Source organism: Haemaphysalis longicornis, unplaced genomic scaffold, assembly GCF_048455015.1.
Source record: "Haemaphysalis longicornis isolate Haplotype H1 unplaced genomic scaffold, Haemaphysalis longicornis Haplotype H1 scaffold_13, whole genome shotgun sequence".
NCBI classification, from domain to species: Eukaryota; Metazoa; Arthropoda; class Arachnida; order Ixodida; family Ixodidae; genus Haemaphysalis; species Haemaphysalis longicornis.
Genome location: NW_027526233.1, coordinates 93,875,134 through 93,888,225, shown reverse-complemented (window position 1 = coordinate 93,888,225; position 13,092 = coordinate 93,875,134). Strand labels below are relative to the sequence as shown.

The 13,092-nt window shown below is 41.1% G+C and overlaps 1 protein-coding gene across 3 annotated transcripts in view; it reads right to left on the bottom strand.

Moving 5' to 3' along the window:
• The window catches only part of LOC144164411 (carboxypeptidase inhibitor SmCI-like), a 30,424-nt gene extending 19,604 nt beyond the window's left edge, over positions 1–10,820 (bottom strand). The window contains exons 1-4 of one of the 3 annotated variants that reach the window (XM_077694935.1): positions 10,705–10,820; positions 8,098–8,271; positions 5,119–5,175; positions 3,640–3,810 (exon numbers count right to left, since the gene is read on the bottom strand). In XM_077694935.1, the coding sequence (XP_077551061.1) occupies positions 3,640–3,810; positions 5,119–5,175; positions 8,098–8,271; positions 10,705–10,732 (430 nt within the window). In that variant the 5' untranslated portion in view covers positions 10,733–10,820. The remainder of the gene's footprint in view (positions 1–3,639; positions 3,811–5,118; positions 5,176–8,097; positions 8,272–10,704) is intronic. The other 2 variants (XM_077694936.1, XM_077694937.1) reach the window with 2 other exon arrangements.
• Between the last annotated feature and the right edge of the window lie 2,272 nt (positions 10,821–13,092).

Sequence of the window (13,092 nt, the reverse complement as noted above, 5' to 3'; positions counted from 1 at the left end):
CATGGCACTGCACAAGCAGTACCACTCTAACCCAGAGGTCTGCTACGTCGACACGGCAAGCTACCCTGGCCGAAGCGCGGTAACGGCAGTGGTGGTTGACCACCAAGGTAATGCAGTATCCTCGTGCTCAGTCAACACGTCCCGCACAGATACGGGAGAAGAAGTGGCCATCGCCCTCGCCATCACGGGTACACGGGCCAGCGTAATCATATCCGATTCCAAAACCGCCATGCGCAATTACGCAAGAGGGATAGTTTCTACGGAAGCGGCGCATATACTACGGACCCGCTCTGAGAACACATCAAGACAAGTCCGTCTGGTTTGGACACCAGCGCACTCGTCCCTCCCGGGGAACGAGATGGCACACGAGGCAGCCCGAGGATTCTGCAACCAGGCTGACTCCGAGTCCGAAGAGTTGCCGTCTGACACGTGGGGGAGGGATCGGCTCTGGACATATCAGGAAATTACCCAGCACTATAGGCTGAGTCGCCTGAAACTTCCGGCAGCTCACAGATCCCTCACAAGAGGACAATCAGTAGCGTGGCGTAGGCTGCAGACATTCACTTTCCCCCACCCCGCCCTATGCCATCGACAGTACCCAGAAAGGTACCAGGGCACATGCAAATGGTGTGGACTGCCAGCTGCTTCACTGACCCACATGGTTTGGGCCTGCCATCTCAAACCCCAGTCCGCCAACCCCGGATTCCACATCAGTAATTCCGAGCAGTGGGAGGCCGCGCTGCTCAGCTGCATTCCCGAAGTACAAGCTGCGGTCATCCAGCTGGCGGAAGACGCCGCCAGGGTCCATGGGCTCCTGGCCGCCGTCTGACGAAGCGCCCACCCGGAACCTCCCTCTCGGGTGGTTACGCTCAGCAAAGATGACAAATAAAGTTTTATCTCTCTCTCTCTCTCTCTCTTTGTGGAATCACGCTGGTTAAGTAAGGTAAACAATATACTGAACTGTCTTCCGCTAGCCAAACTGTTTCTGACCCGAGGAAAAGACATAACTTGGTATGCATCTTGTCGCAATGATTTACAACCGCTTCTCTTAAAATAGAGTAGTTGAGATCATTTCGGAAAATATTCAGAGCAAAATATTTCTTCTGCGGAATGAGTGTATGGTAGCACTCCCCGCAGTATAACGTAATCATGGCAGCAAAAGTCTTGCACCTTCTCATTGGTTCCTTCCGTTGCCTTCTGCTGCATTTGGGGAGTGACCACACCTTTCCCTGTAGAGTTTACACCAGGAAACCTTTGCTATACATTTAACGTTTCCTGAAGCATGAATCACCCACTTATCAGTCCTAGCGAATCCAAAAAAAGGGTGTCGTACTTTGAGCCTAAACTAAGTGCCGTCTTTTGTAATCTAGCTCTCGCCATGTCAGACAAACGCAAAAGCATCGGATTTCAAGTCCAGGGGACTTCATTCACACTTGAGATGGAGGCGCTGCTTCGCCTCTCTCTTTCATTCCTCCCCGTCTGCTGTGCTGGCGCCTCCCAAAACGCTGAACATAACAAAGAACGCGGAGGAAAATTTGCCATTCACCACAACTGCAGCCGTACCGCTACAAAGAAAAGCTCTATAGCTTATTCAGAAACATCGCAGTCCAAGAAAATCTCATGCGCCTGCAGCTTAGATGGATGTGAAATTTTCCTACTCAGAAACTTACTCCACCCAAAAGATTTCTTCTAAATCTCGTCGGCAACGAATTACATCTGTAAATATCATCAAGCAATGAAGATAAGACCACTGACCTCTTTGCTATACCGATAAGCGGTTAAAAAAATAACCTTGAAAAGAATATTTGGATGAGCCTTGATGAGGTCCAAGGAAACTAGACAAGCTCTGTATTCACCTTGTGATTGTTCGCATATTTTGAAAAAAATCTGCTATGGCGTTCCAGTTCTCAGCTTTGAAGGCCGACCCCGAGAGCGGTAGTGCTACAACTAAAGGTTAAAAATATCGCTAACGCGAGAAGGGATGTTTTATTTGCCATTCAATTGGATACGTCAATCTTTACGTTCTCATTAGAGCCCTCTGACCGAGAGAATATGATGCAGCTCACAATTACTTTACATAGGGATGTCTTAACACTCAATCACAACTCCTGGTCAGAAGAAAATTAAATGTGATGTTTAAGCTCGCTCTTGGAGGTATAACGTTATTTCCTACCCCACAAAAAGCTTTGACAGTAACGGAAGGAAATGACAGATAGTAAGCGTACAAGCCACAACCCGCAATCGCATTTATTCTGTTATACATCATCACTGGGTTTGTTGGTAGTGACAAACTAAGGCACTGGTAGACATGGCGTCCTCTGGTCGCTTTAAAAATCTGTATGTTCCATTTTGAATAACCACCCGCCGTGGCGAAGAGCGATGTCGATATAACCGTCTGGGTGCTCTATCCTCAACTAAATCCCAGCTTTTTAAGGGTTTGGATAACGCACGTTGACGCCTGCTTGTATAGCTTTATGTCGACGGAGTCACAATATGCTTAATCCAAGCAGGTGATCCGACATCTAAGCAAATTGGGCTGGAGTGACCAGTTTTGAGCACAATCAAAGTACGTCTGGCATAAATATCTCATACATTGCATTGGTACAACATCAGGGCTAGTACATACGCTAGAATTGTCGCTAATAATTGGGGACTGTCAACGAAATCATTCCGCGTTAGTTAAACTAGGAATCTCAGCACATTTTTCACTGAAACGACGTGGTCGGTTGTGTCGACGACGCGCTCAAATCTTTTTGCAAGATTTCAATGACCAAGATGTTTTTGAGTTCAAGTATTTACAACAATCACTGTTTTTTAATACAGATGAGACGGTAGTTTAAAAATACGCATAATTTCAAAAACGTTTTTGCTAATATTGACATCTGCATGCGCAAAAAAATTTGCATCCCATTGACTAGAATCTATACACAGCACCTTCAGTATTTTAAACTGCTATCCTAACCCCAATATTTTAGTTTACAAAAAGCGGAACATATCTTACCGGGCATTCCAAGCTTTCCTAGGCTTGCACTTTGTATTAGGAATTGCATATATTTTTTATTCCAGGCACCCTGCGATTCTAAGCACCCTCGTCTACTTTCAGAAAAAAATATTGGGAAACAAGTTTGCATGCGATTCTAAGCACCCCCATTTCTGAGCACCAAATTTCAAAGTAGATTTCTAGATTTCAAATGCGCGGAACTGAGCCCAGTTTAAGGTTGTGGCCAAGACAGCTTTGAAATTTTCAATTATAAATTACTTCAAGCGAACATAAGACGACCGTCTGGATGATAGTGAAAGCGGTGGCCCAAGTGGCACAACGGACGGAAATGGTAGTGAGGGAGACGGAGGATCAGACGCAAGAGGTGGGTTTACTGTCTGTACCTAGTTTTTTTAATGCCTGCTAGATAGCACATTATTCCGTTCGCCGTTTTCTGGAGATAAGGCCGCGAAAACAGTCGCAGGGAGGAGGCGGGGATAACTAAGGTTTTTTGAACATAAGCACGCCCCTTACTTTAGGCATCGAGAGCGTAAAAAAACGTTGTGTCCAAAATATAGTAAAAAAGCTATTTGTTCCAAATTCTAGAGCCGGTTTGAATATGCATTTAAGCTGATGGATACTGACAGGAGATCACTTACGAGCGCAACTGGCTTTGCATTCCTCCTCAGTCTCGAAGTTGTTGCCGTTACCATTGCATCCACCGTAGATGAAAGACTTGCACGTGCCCTCGTCCGCGTCAAAGTAAAAGCGAGGGATGTGGGCCCGGCATGGTCCGGTGAACTTCGGCAGACGGCACCTGAAGCTCGTGTCTAAAACAATTCGTGTAAATCAAAAATTGTGAGCCCACATCAGTTTACATTATAAAACCAGTACCCAACTATCAAGCAGTCGGCGCGCATTTCTTTTATAAAAAGACGTTTTGTTTGCGTCATTTCTTTCCGTAAAGCACAAATTGAAGAAGGACAACATTATTATAAGTTATAGCTTTTCCCTAGATACAACTCTGCTGCTAATTTTAGTGAAGCGGGTGACAAATGCCTCGGAAAATGCGAATATGGAAAGCTAATAGAGTGAAGAAATCGCTATAAAACGCGATATATATATATATATATATATATATATATATATATATATATATATATATATATATATATATATATATATATATATATATATATATATATATATATATATATATATATATATATATATATATATATATAGAGAGAGAGAGAGAGAGAGAGAGAGTGAAAGGAATGCCGGCAGTCTACAACGACAAAGAAGGCATAGGGGAATGGTTAGACTATTTTTTACCGTTAGTGACGTTACATTATTATTTTTTATTAATTACGTGAGAAAGAAAGAAGGCAAAACACGCGCCCAGAGTGGGGTATTAAAACAGTTATTTTCAATCCTCTCGTTGCAAGTTATAGTAAAGTTTACATTTTTTCTCCATATTATTGAATAGGCACTGGAACAAAAATATTTCTGGAGGGTTGCCAAAGCCTAACATATCTTTGGAATATTTCAATTTCGGGTGATAGCAATACCACTGAATCATAGTGTCGCCGACGACGCGCAAATATAGCATGAATTGAAGTTGGCTTTAGTAGTCTTGCTATACTTTTACTTTTAACGGGCTTGTCACCAATTTGCTATAATTCGTGGTGTCCGCATAGTTTTTGACATTTTAATATGTATCACTACATTGAGACAGCTGGAACGCACGTTGCGAGAATCGAATAAACCACCCTCGATATTGCGGTCCTGCTTATTTCTTGATGGGTGGTACTGCAAGATTAAACAAGGGTGCAGCAGCACATATTTTCTTCAATCTTGCATATACTAATGTTCATTTGTAGCAGCAGGACAGAAGTGACATGACCCATGTGGAAGACTGAAGTCGTATCTATATACACGTTGTAATATTCGTCTACGAGACATCGCTCGCAGACAAGCCCCCTGCATGAGGATTTATATAGCCGTAAAAAGCATATTACGTTGCTAGAAAGCAATATACCTAACACACATAAAAACACCTGAATTTCGAAAGCATACAGAATACATTTAGTCATTTTCTGTAAAACGAATATGTTAGATTCCGTAAGATTGCTTACTTGATTGCAGTGCGTTGTAGGTACGGGTGCGACTGATGGCGCTCACTTCCACGTCTTCTGTAAAACATAGTTTTAAGCATTTGCTCAGATCGACTTGTTTTCCTTAACTTTTCCAAACCTTAGATGTTAGATGAGAAACTCTCAATGATTAACTTGATAACTGGGATAATTTGATCTCTTGGAAGTGGCTGACAGACACAAGACTCGTAACCGCGGCGTAGAACCAAGTGTCAGTTGCCGAAAAAAATAGTATACCTCTGCGAACAATGTATCCCAAACTATGCGCATTTCATAGATTAATGTTTTTTTCTGAGCCGCGAAAAGTAATGATATAAAAGAAAATATGAATGTAGAGTTGTCTGAAGTACACACAAAGCAATCCCATCCGTGCAAGCTTCATTTCGTCATGTCATTCGAACTAAAGTTTGGGTTTGGGCTTCATCGCTGTCCTCGTTTAAAGCGCTGTTTCCCAGTTTAAATGTCATTCGAAATTTACCATTTTTTTACAACACCCTTTTGTTCTTTAGATAAGCTGGCTACACTTAATTATAATACCCATGCAACATTTCAATATCAAGTCTCCATCAATAACACTGCAGATTTTAAGAATGAGACTAATTTTTTTCATGTCATAATAAAATAAGGCCCTGTCATTATGTTTTTGCACCAATTTAAAGCGCCAATTTTTAGCGTTCTTTGTTTTGTTCGAGTTTTGGTTTCTCAGTAGTACACAAATTACACTGGGTCAATATTAGTGAATTATTTGCTTCGGCTGTTATTACGATTTAAAACACCTTGGCAAAAATTACCTCAGTGGGAGCATTTGCAAAACTCTGAAAGCGTGTACTCTAGAAGCATTCTTAGCTGCGTTGCCCGAATAAATTACCCTAGACAGCAAGGTACTCGCGGTTGATGTGCGGTAGAGCACCCCCACCTTGAACTAAGTAGTTGTCATGATCTTGTTCAAACGTAACCAAGTTGCAGGAGCGGTGTGGTTCCTCAAAAAACTTGACTTGAAAAATAGGATAAGGACACATTTTAAAGGTGCTGTGTCACCACTATTTTTCCATACTCTTTATTTCCGCTGGAATAACTTGACTTTTTCTGCAGAAATACCATCGGGGTATTCCAAAAGAGCAGTTTTATTTTCTAGTTTAACAATACTTTTCTCATAAGTAGAACTTCGCTGTGGCATGAAGAACTTTGTCTTCGACAACTGAATGCTTTCGGTTTTAGCAGCCACCTGAATAGTCCCTTTTCTGTATGTCACTGTCAAAGTGGTTACAGAAGAGGGGCCTCTGAACTTTTTTCTAATTTTGATTCCATGCTTCCAATACTTTTCTGTCTTACTGGCTATGCATCGAAAAATAAACGTCATTTTTGTTAGGCCTCTCTTTATTGTGGCACCACTTTTCATTTAGACCAGGGTGTTTATTTTACTGCGGTGTATTTTCTCAGAAATACCTTATTATGAGCATAAACCAACTTATTAATATAGCTATCCTTCTGATATGTTTCTTACTTGGTTTTAGTTATTAGAACACTTGTTTTATTGATTCATAATACGCAGTTTCTTTTTACATTATCACGTTGCTATTACTTCCAAATTGGAAAGTTGTTACGTAAATAATATTTTTATTACTTGCACGTACTTCGAAGAACAAGCTGGTTTTTTCATTCGTAATATATTGCCGCCAACGCAAGAAAACTTCGTGAAAGCTCATGTTTGGGCATGAGGATTTTATATAGTACGAAAGCGAGCGAGAATAAAAATAGTACCAATTAAAATAGCCCCACAAAACAAATCACCAAGCACAATAAGCACAAGCTCTTTGTTTCTTTGTTGAATCTGTACTTGGTTGCAAGGAGCCCTGTGGTTAAGCACTTAACAATGACTTCAAAATACAGTGTGTACAAACCGAGAACAACCCTTGGTACTAATAACCATGGAATCGTTTTTCTGATTACTAGACTACCCTTTTTTCTGTGCTTGTTGATCTTCGGCTGGAACCTGTTATGATTCTTCTTCAGCGTAATACAGAATGTTAAAGGTCTGTTTTTTTCCTTGTGCAAATGTAAGTAAAAGTTAAATTTCACTTTATTAGGAGTAACACCGAAAAAATACATTTTACCGAGTTGGCCGCCCAAAATACGTGTATTATATTAGCAGAAACAAAGAAGTTAGAAGCTTTGTGTGACGCTATACCTGAAATAATCTTCAGGGCCTCATAACTTTCCAAGTTTTAAAAGTAAATTTCTCATCACATGTCAGCATCGTGAGACTAAAACAATTCCAATATTTGGGATGACACTCCATATACCCGAACTTTACCCTGCTCGTTTAGATTGTAAGTATATTTCCACAAAAATATTTTGTACGAGTACGGACATCTCAAGTACAGTGTAATCTGAATAATTGAAACTCGTATAAGTGAAACTTTTGGTTGATACAAACACTTTCAAAGTTTCCATTAGGCCATTATCATTTCCTGTGTGTTTTAAAGCCGCCTAATCTAAACTGGTTCATTGCTTAAATTTGGTTAATCTGTGCTTTGTCCTTTCCTTTGGTGGACATTATCTGCTGCATTTGCCGCTTCAATCTTTACATTTGCCTCCTTCTATCACTAACAGTCAGAAATAAAGCCGAATACCTCAAGGCACGTGACAAAGCACAACAGCGAGCACCAAAAAACAACTGTGGATGAACTCGCTGAACTTGTTGGCATCAAAAACATCGTTTTTAACTCTCATGCACAGTCGTCAATGTGTGATTTTTTCTTTCGAAGTGTAAATAGCACTTCACTAGTGTGTGTGAACGTTGTATTGTAAAACATGCGCGAATACTTCATCCCAACACAGTTTGATTTATGGTCCTGGGTCATATTAATGAGAACTCAAAAACTAATTCTCTAATAATTTAAGCAAAATACTCCTTCGAGTTCCAGTTACCCAGTTTGTCTTTTTAAGCGCTTTACTCACTTTTGCACGTGTACTGGCATTGCACACGCGTAGGGAAGTTGTTCGCATTGCCTTGGCAGCCTCCATAAACAAACTCCTCGCATGTCTTGGTGGTTGTGTTGTAGTAGTAACGGGGGAAATACGCAAGACACGGACCCTTGTCCTTGGGCAGCAAGCAGACGGGGTTGATTTCGGCTGTGCGGAGGTGCAGTAAAGTTGCTTTAGAAAGACTCTGCAGGGAGCATATGAAGACCTTTATCAAGAATGTTTGGTCTTTTACTGCAGGACCTGCTTGGAGGAAGTTGCAGTACTTTACTAGAGTATTTTAGAAACGGCCAAAATTATCTTTCAAAATTTGTGAGTTCAATTACAGGTGACTGCTATATTGTCAAAAACTACCATATTCGGGTACTAGCATCATGCATGTGATGCATAGCCTAAAAAACATTTGATATAATTCAAGTATGTGTACCTCTCGTCATATTTCCTACAAGTTTTGTTAAAACATCGTTGGTATTCCTTGTCACAGAAATGAATTGCTAGCAGTTCAGAGGGACTAACCACGGGTGGAAGGAATATATAAAGCGCGATAGAGAGAATCCCAATAAGCGGAGTAACAACAACTGAAAAGCGTAGCAAAAATTTCATTCCAGAAAACAAAAAGATTTCAATCGTAATACTAATGCTTCTATATAAAAATTCATACTTTGTGAATAAATCTGTTATATCGTCGAATGACCGATGATTAATCCCTGCAGATGAAGAAGGGGTTGGAGAAGGGTTGCTTTTTGGACAGTTGGTTGACGTGCATGTTGGGAAATAGCGCGACCACATGGGCAAGATTCGCCGTTGCTTCGAGCTGTGTCGCCGTTGCTTCGAGCTTCGAGCTGGTGGCAGGCTGTTTTTTACCAGCACGGTATGACATTATGCGATGGTGGAATCTGAATATTATTTGCGGCCAACGTGCAGTCCAACAAAATCGTTCTGTATGTGGCAGGTCCGACAAAAGCGCCCACCTCCCCGCGAGGGGAACCCTGTGTAAATGCGACGCATCGGGGGGTTCACTTGGTGTTTCCGTAGGATTGATTCTGAAATCGCGTGAAACGTGTCGGGAACGCGTATGATTATTATGTTTTATGATTAGTATTATGTTTTATTGCCCAATCTTGGTCAATCTCTATAAGTGGTATGCTTGGGGCTTCACTGTCGCAACGACCTTTACTCCATCATTGTTGCTGTAAGTGGGAGCTTCTTTTCTTCTATTGCAAGTGTTAATCATTGCCCCATCATGCGTTGTATCAGTAGCTTCTTGACGTAGTTTGAGTGAGTCAAGGATATAAGGCGCGTTCGTTGCATTTGATTCTGTGTCGGGTTTGTGGCGCAGTGGGAAGAGCACCATGTACCTCGCGTTCTGCCCACAGGGTCGTGGGATCGAAACCGGGCGCCCCCAACTATTACTTTTTTTATATTGTAGGGGGAGGTGCGGACAACGCCTTATGGAGAGACAAGGCGAGTGAATCAGATGCAGTCGCATCTAAAAACTATTAAAGGCATTTTCTTGTAACCTCCCTTCAGAAGTTTATCTGTTGAAAAATGGGAGAACATTTCAGTGGAGATAACAATTAAGTAATTATGACAAGCACATGAAACTAGCCAGTGTATGCTACTGGTGCATGTTGTTTTCTGTAACCATATTCTTATTCAGGCGCCTGTGTGTGGACACCAGGCGGACATTCCAAGTTATTTACAACTATACTGTGAAACAACAAATTATTGCAATAAATATACACAGTGCACTTTTAGAGTTTACGGTTATTCGTAATCCAGCACAAGTTTCCACAAAATGGAGCTGCGTCGAGAGGTGAACACTTATCAGCAGTGGATTCAAAAGAAATTTGAGCAGCTTGCACTAGTGTTACGAGGACGCAGGAGCACCAGAGCTGGCGTGCCCTCTCCCTTCGACGGCTGTTGCATTTCGCATGGCTTTCCAAACATACAACTGAAAGTTCTTTATGACGGGTTGGCTGGGATCGTTTTGTCGCCAGGCTTTCACATCTCTCCAGAAGTGGACTGCGCTAGTACAAGCTAGAACCCACGTTAACAGACTTCGCGAAGTCAGCGTCTGTAGCGGGTACTCGGCCTTTGTGCTGCCCTCTTCATGATCGAACGCAATTAAACTGGCGAGGCGAAGGGAACGCGAGAAATGACGCAACCAATGCCCGTCAGCGCGTTCTTGAAGTTCGATCTGGTCGACGCCGGACGCTACGTACGGGACGCACGCTCTCTTCCACTCGATATCGTTTCTTGATATTTTAACAGTCGAACTTTTTAAGCTTTTAATCCACCATCGAACGTTAGCAGAAAAGAGCACCCGGCGTCGCCAGATCTGCGCATACGCTTGTTCCACGTAAGGAGCTCACAAAAAAAATGCTAAGAAAAAATTTAATATTTTCAAGAATTTCCCAGCTACCTTACTGCCAAATATTGCTTCCACGGCCTATGCATTTTCGGTTGTGAAAACACTTACTTTATTTTCTTCACAATTTCTTCACACCCGAATTAGGAGCCGGAGGTTACGTAAAGAACAATAAGAAGTCGCATATAAAGCTAATTTTTATGTTTACTTACCATCAGCCGTCTGCAGGCGCCTCATCATAGCACTGACTTCTTCACCTCCTAGGAAAAAATGAACGTTGTTGCAACGTGCCAGTTTATTTTCTTGCAGCTGACAAGGAGCGAAAATATTAGTTGTTTTTGTACCTCTATGGCAGTGAAATAACCACCTAAAAGTGTTGGCAAGCAGTTGTAATTTAACGTTTTCTTTTCCGGCATGCTGGTTTTACGGTCCTGTGACATGAATCTATCTCATCAAGTAAATGCAGATAGTGGCAAACCCGCCCTGCCGCATTCGAGCGCAGTAGACGCTACCTGTGTTAATAAATAGTCGGAAAACCATTAATTCAGAGATAATATATTTACTGTGCCAAAAAAATATCCAGAAACAAAACGAGTTATAAAGATTCAATTGAAATTTAAACTCAGTTATTTAAATTTACTTAGAACTCTAATTTTACTCCGGCATGTGAACACATGCTGCCCATTTTCCCTTGTCTTTGTGATGCTCCAAAATGTGATAATAGTGGCTGCTTCAAATTTATGCGGCACAACTGCGCAGTAAAATTGTCGTTTCAGCAGAGTATTTTTGCATTGTTTTTTAAAGTTAGTTTCTAAAAGAGAACCTACAACTTTTGCCTCTGATTGATTGAGTTATTACTAATTGATTGATTGATTTATTAGTTAACTGATTGATTATTTGATTGATTGATTGATTGACTGACTGACTGACTGATTGATTGACTGATTGATTGATTGAATAATTCATTGATTGATTCATTCATTCATCCATTCATTCATTGACTGATTCATTTTTTGATTGATTGATTGATTGACTGATTGACTCATTGATTGATTGATTGATTGATTGATTGATTGATTGATTGATTGATTGATTGATTGATTGATTGATTGATTGATTGATTGATTGATTGATTGATTGATTGATTGATTGATTGATTGATTGATTGATTGATTGAGTGATTGACTGACTGACTGACTGACTGACTGACTGACTGAGTGACAGTGGTGTTGAAGGCACCAGAGGTACACATGGGCAGCATTGTTGAAGCCTCCGGAATAATTTTGAGCACCTCACTCTCTTTTCTTACTTTCAACACCATCAAACAATCGGCCGGCGGAGCCGTTATTCGATCCTGCGTCCTGGGTCTCTGCAGAACTCAGCAGCGATGGGTTCCTTTGTCTCCCCATATATTACATGAGTAGATGCCAATGTACTTAAACAATATGGCAACACGTACTATTTGGTACTGCAGAGCTATCTAAAAATTAGTGACCCGGAAACAAAGATCTCTTGCAGAGATATACCTAGAGGGTAAAGTTTCAAGATAGTGTTCTCCCATAAAAACGCGTTATTGATAATGCACGTCAATTCTAAACTTTTGAAAACTCCGCTGAAAAGTAACTACTTTTTACCACTAAATATATCTTGTCCTGATACAAATGTTGCCTATGGTGCGTGATTTTATTTTTAAAAAATATCCAGCTCTACTTTACGAAATAAAATCGCAGTGTGCCTTGCCGGAATGTAACTTTGCGTGCAATAATGTGGAAAAAAAGGGTGCGATTGGTAATACACGTGCTAACGCTACACCGATTAAAAGCTGTATACGTGTAAAAGTGACCTTGTTTGGGCTACGTTTTTGAAGCAAATGTTCGCGCCCTCTGCCTGAACAAGTTAGGATTCAAAATTTCACGTTTACCTATCTGGTGCTTCATGCTATAAACCATCACAATTTTCGCAGTGTCCCAGCAACAATCAATATATGCAACATATTCTCTAATGCTAAGTTGAAAAAGAACTGTTTTAGCATAAATTTGGGTCTCTTTATAACATTGTAATTTCTTTCACGGAAGCCATACCGAAACCGTGCAATATTTTATCAGTTTTCGAGGGTGGCGTTGGTAAATTGTAGGATTTGCTGCGAACAGCCAGCATGGGTACACAAAAGCAGAGAATGAAAGAAAGATAAGGTGTTGAAAGGGAACATAAAGGCTGCGATGCCCTCATAAATATTGTTAATATAGTAAGCCTTCACAGTGGGCATGACAGCTGCGCCACTATTTTGATATCACTGGGAATGAACACCATCATGATATCACCCAATTAGTATTCCCCAAATTCTAAAACGATAGTAGATGCAGGGCTTCTTATGAAAAACGCCGCCAGCTTTCAGAATTTGGACCAAGTGCTTTGTGCAAAAAGATCACTAAAAGTGGAGTTACGAATGGTCCCCACATGCCAGCGTGCCAAAGTTTGCGCTTTTGTTGAATTTCGTTTTGTTGGGGTTTAGCGGTCAGGTAGACCACGTAGAAGAGTCCAAACAGTGTCTAGGGGAGCAGGTTTAGAAGTGTTCGCGCAAAGTGAAGTAGTTACTGTAA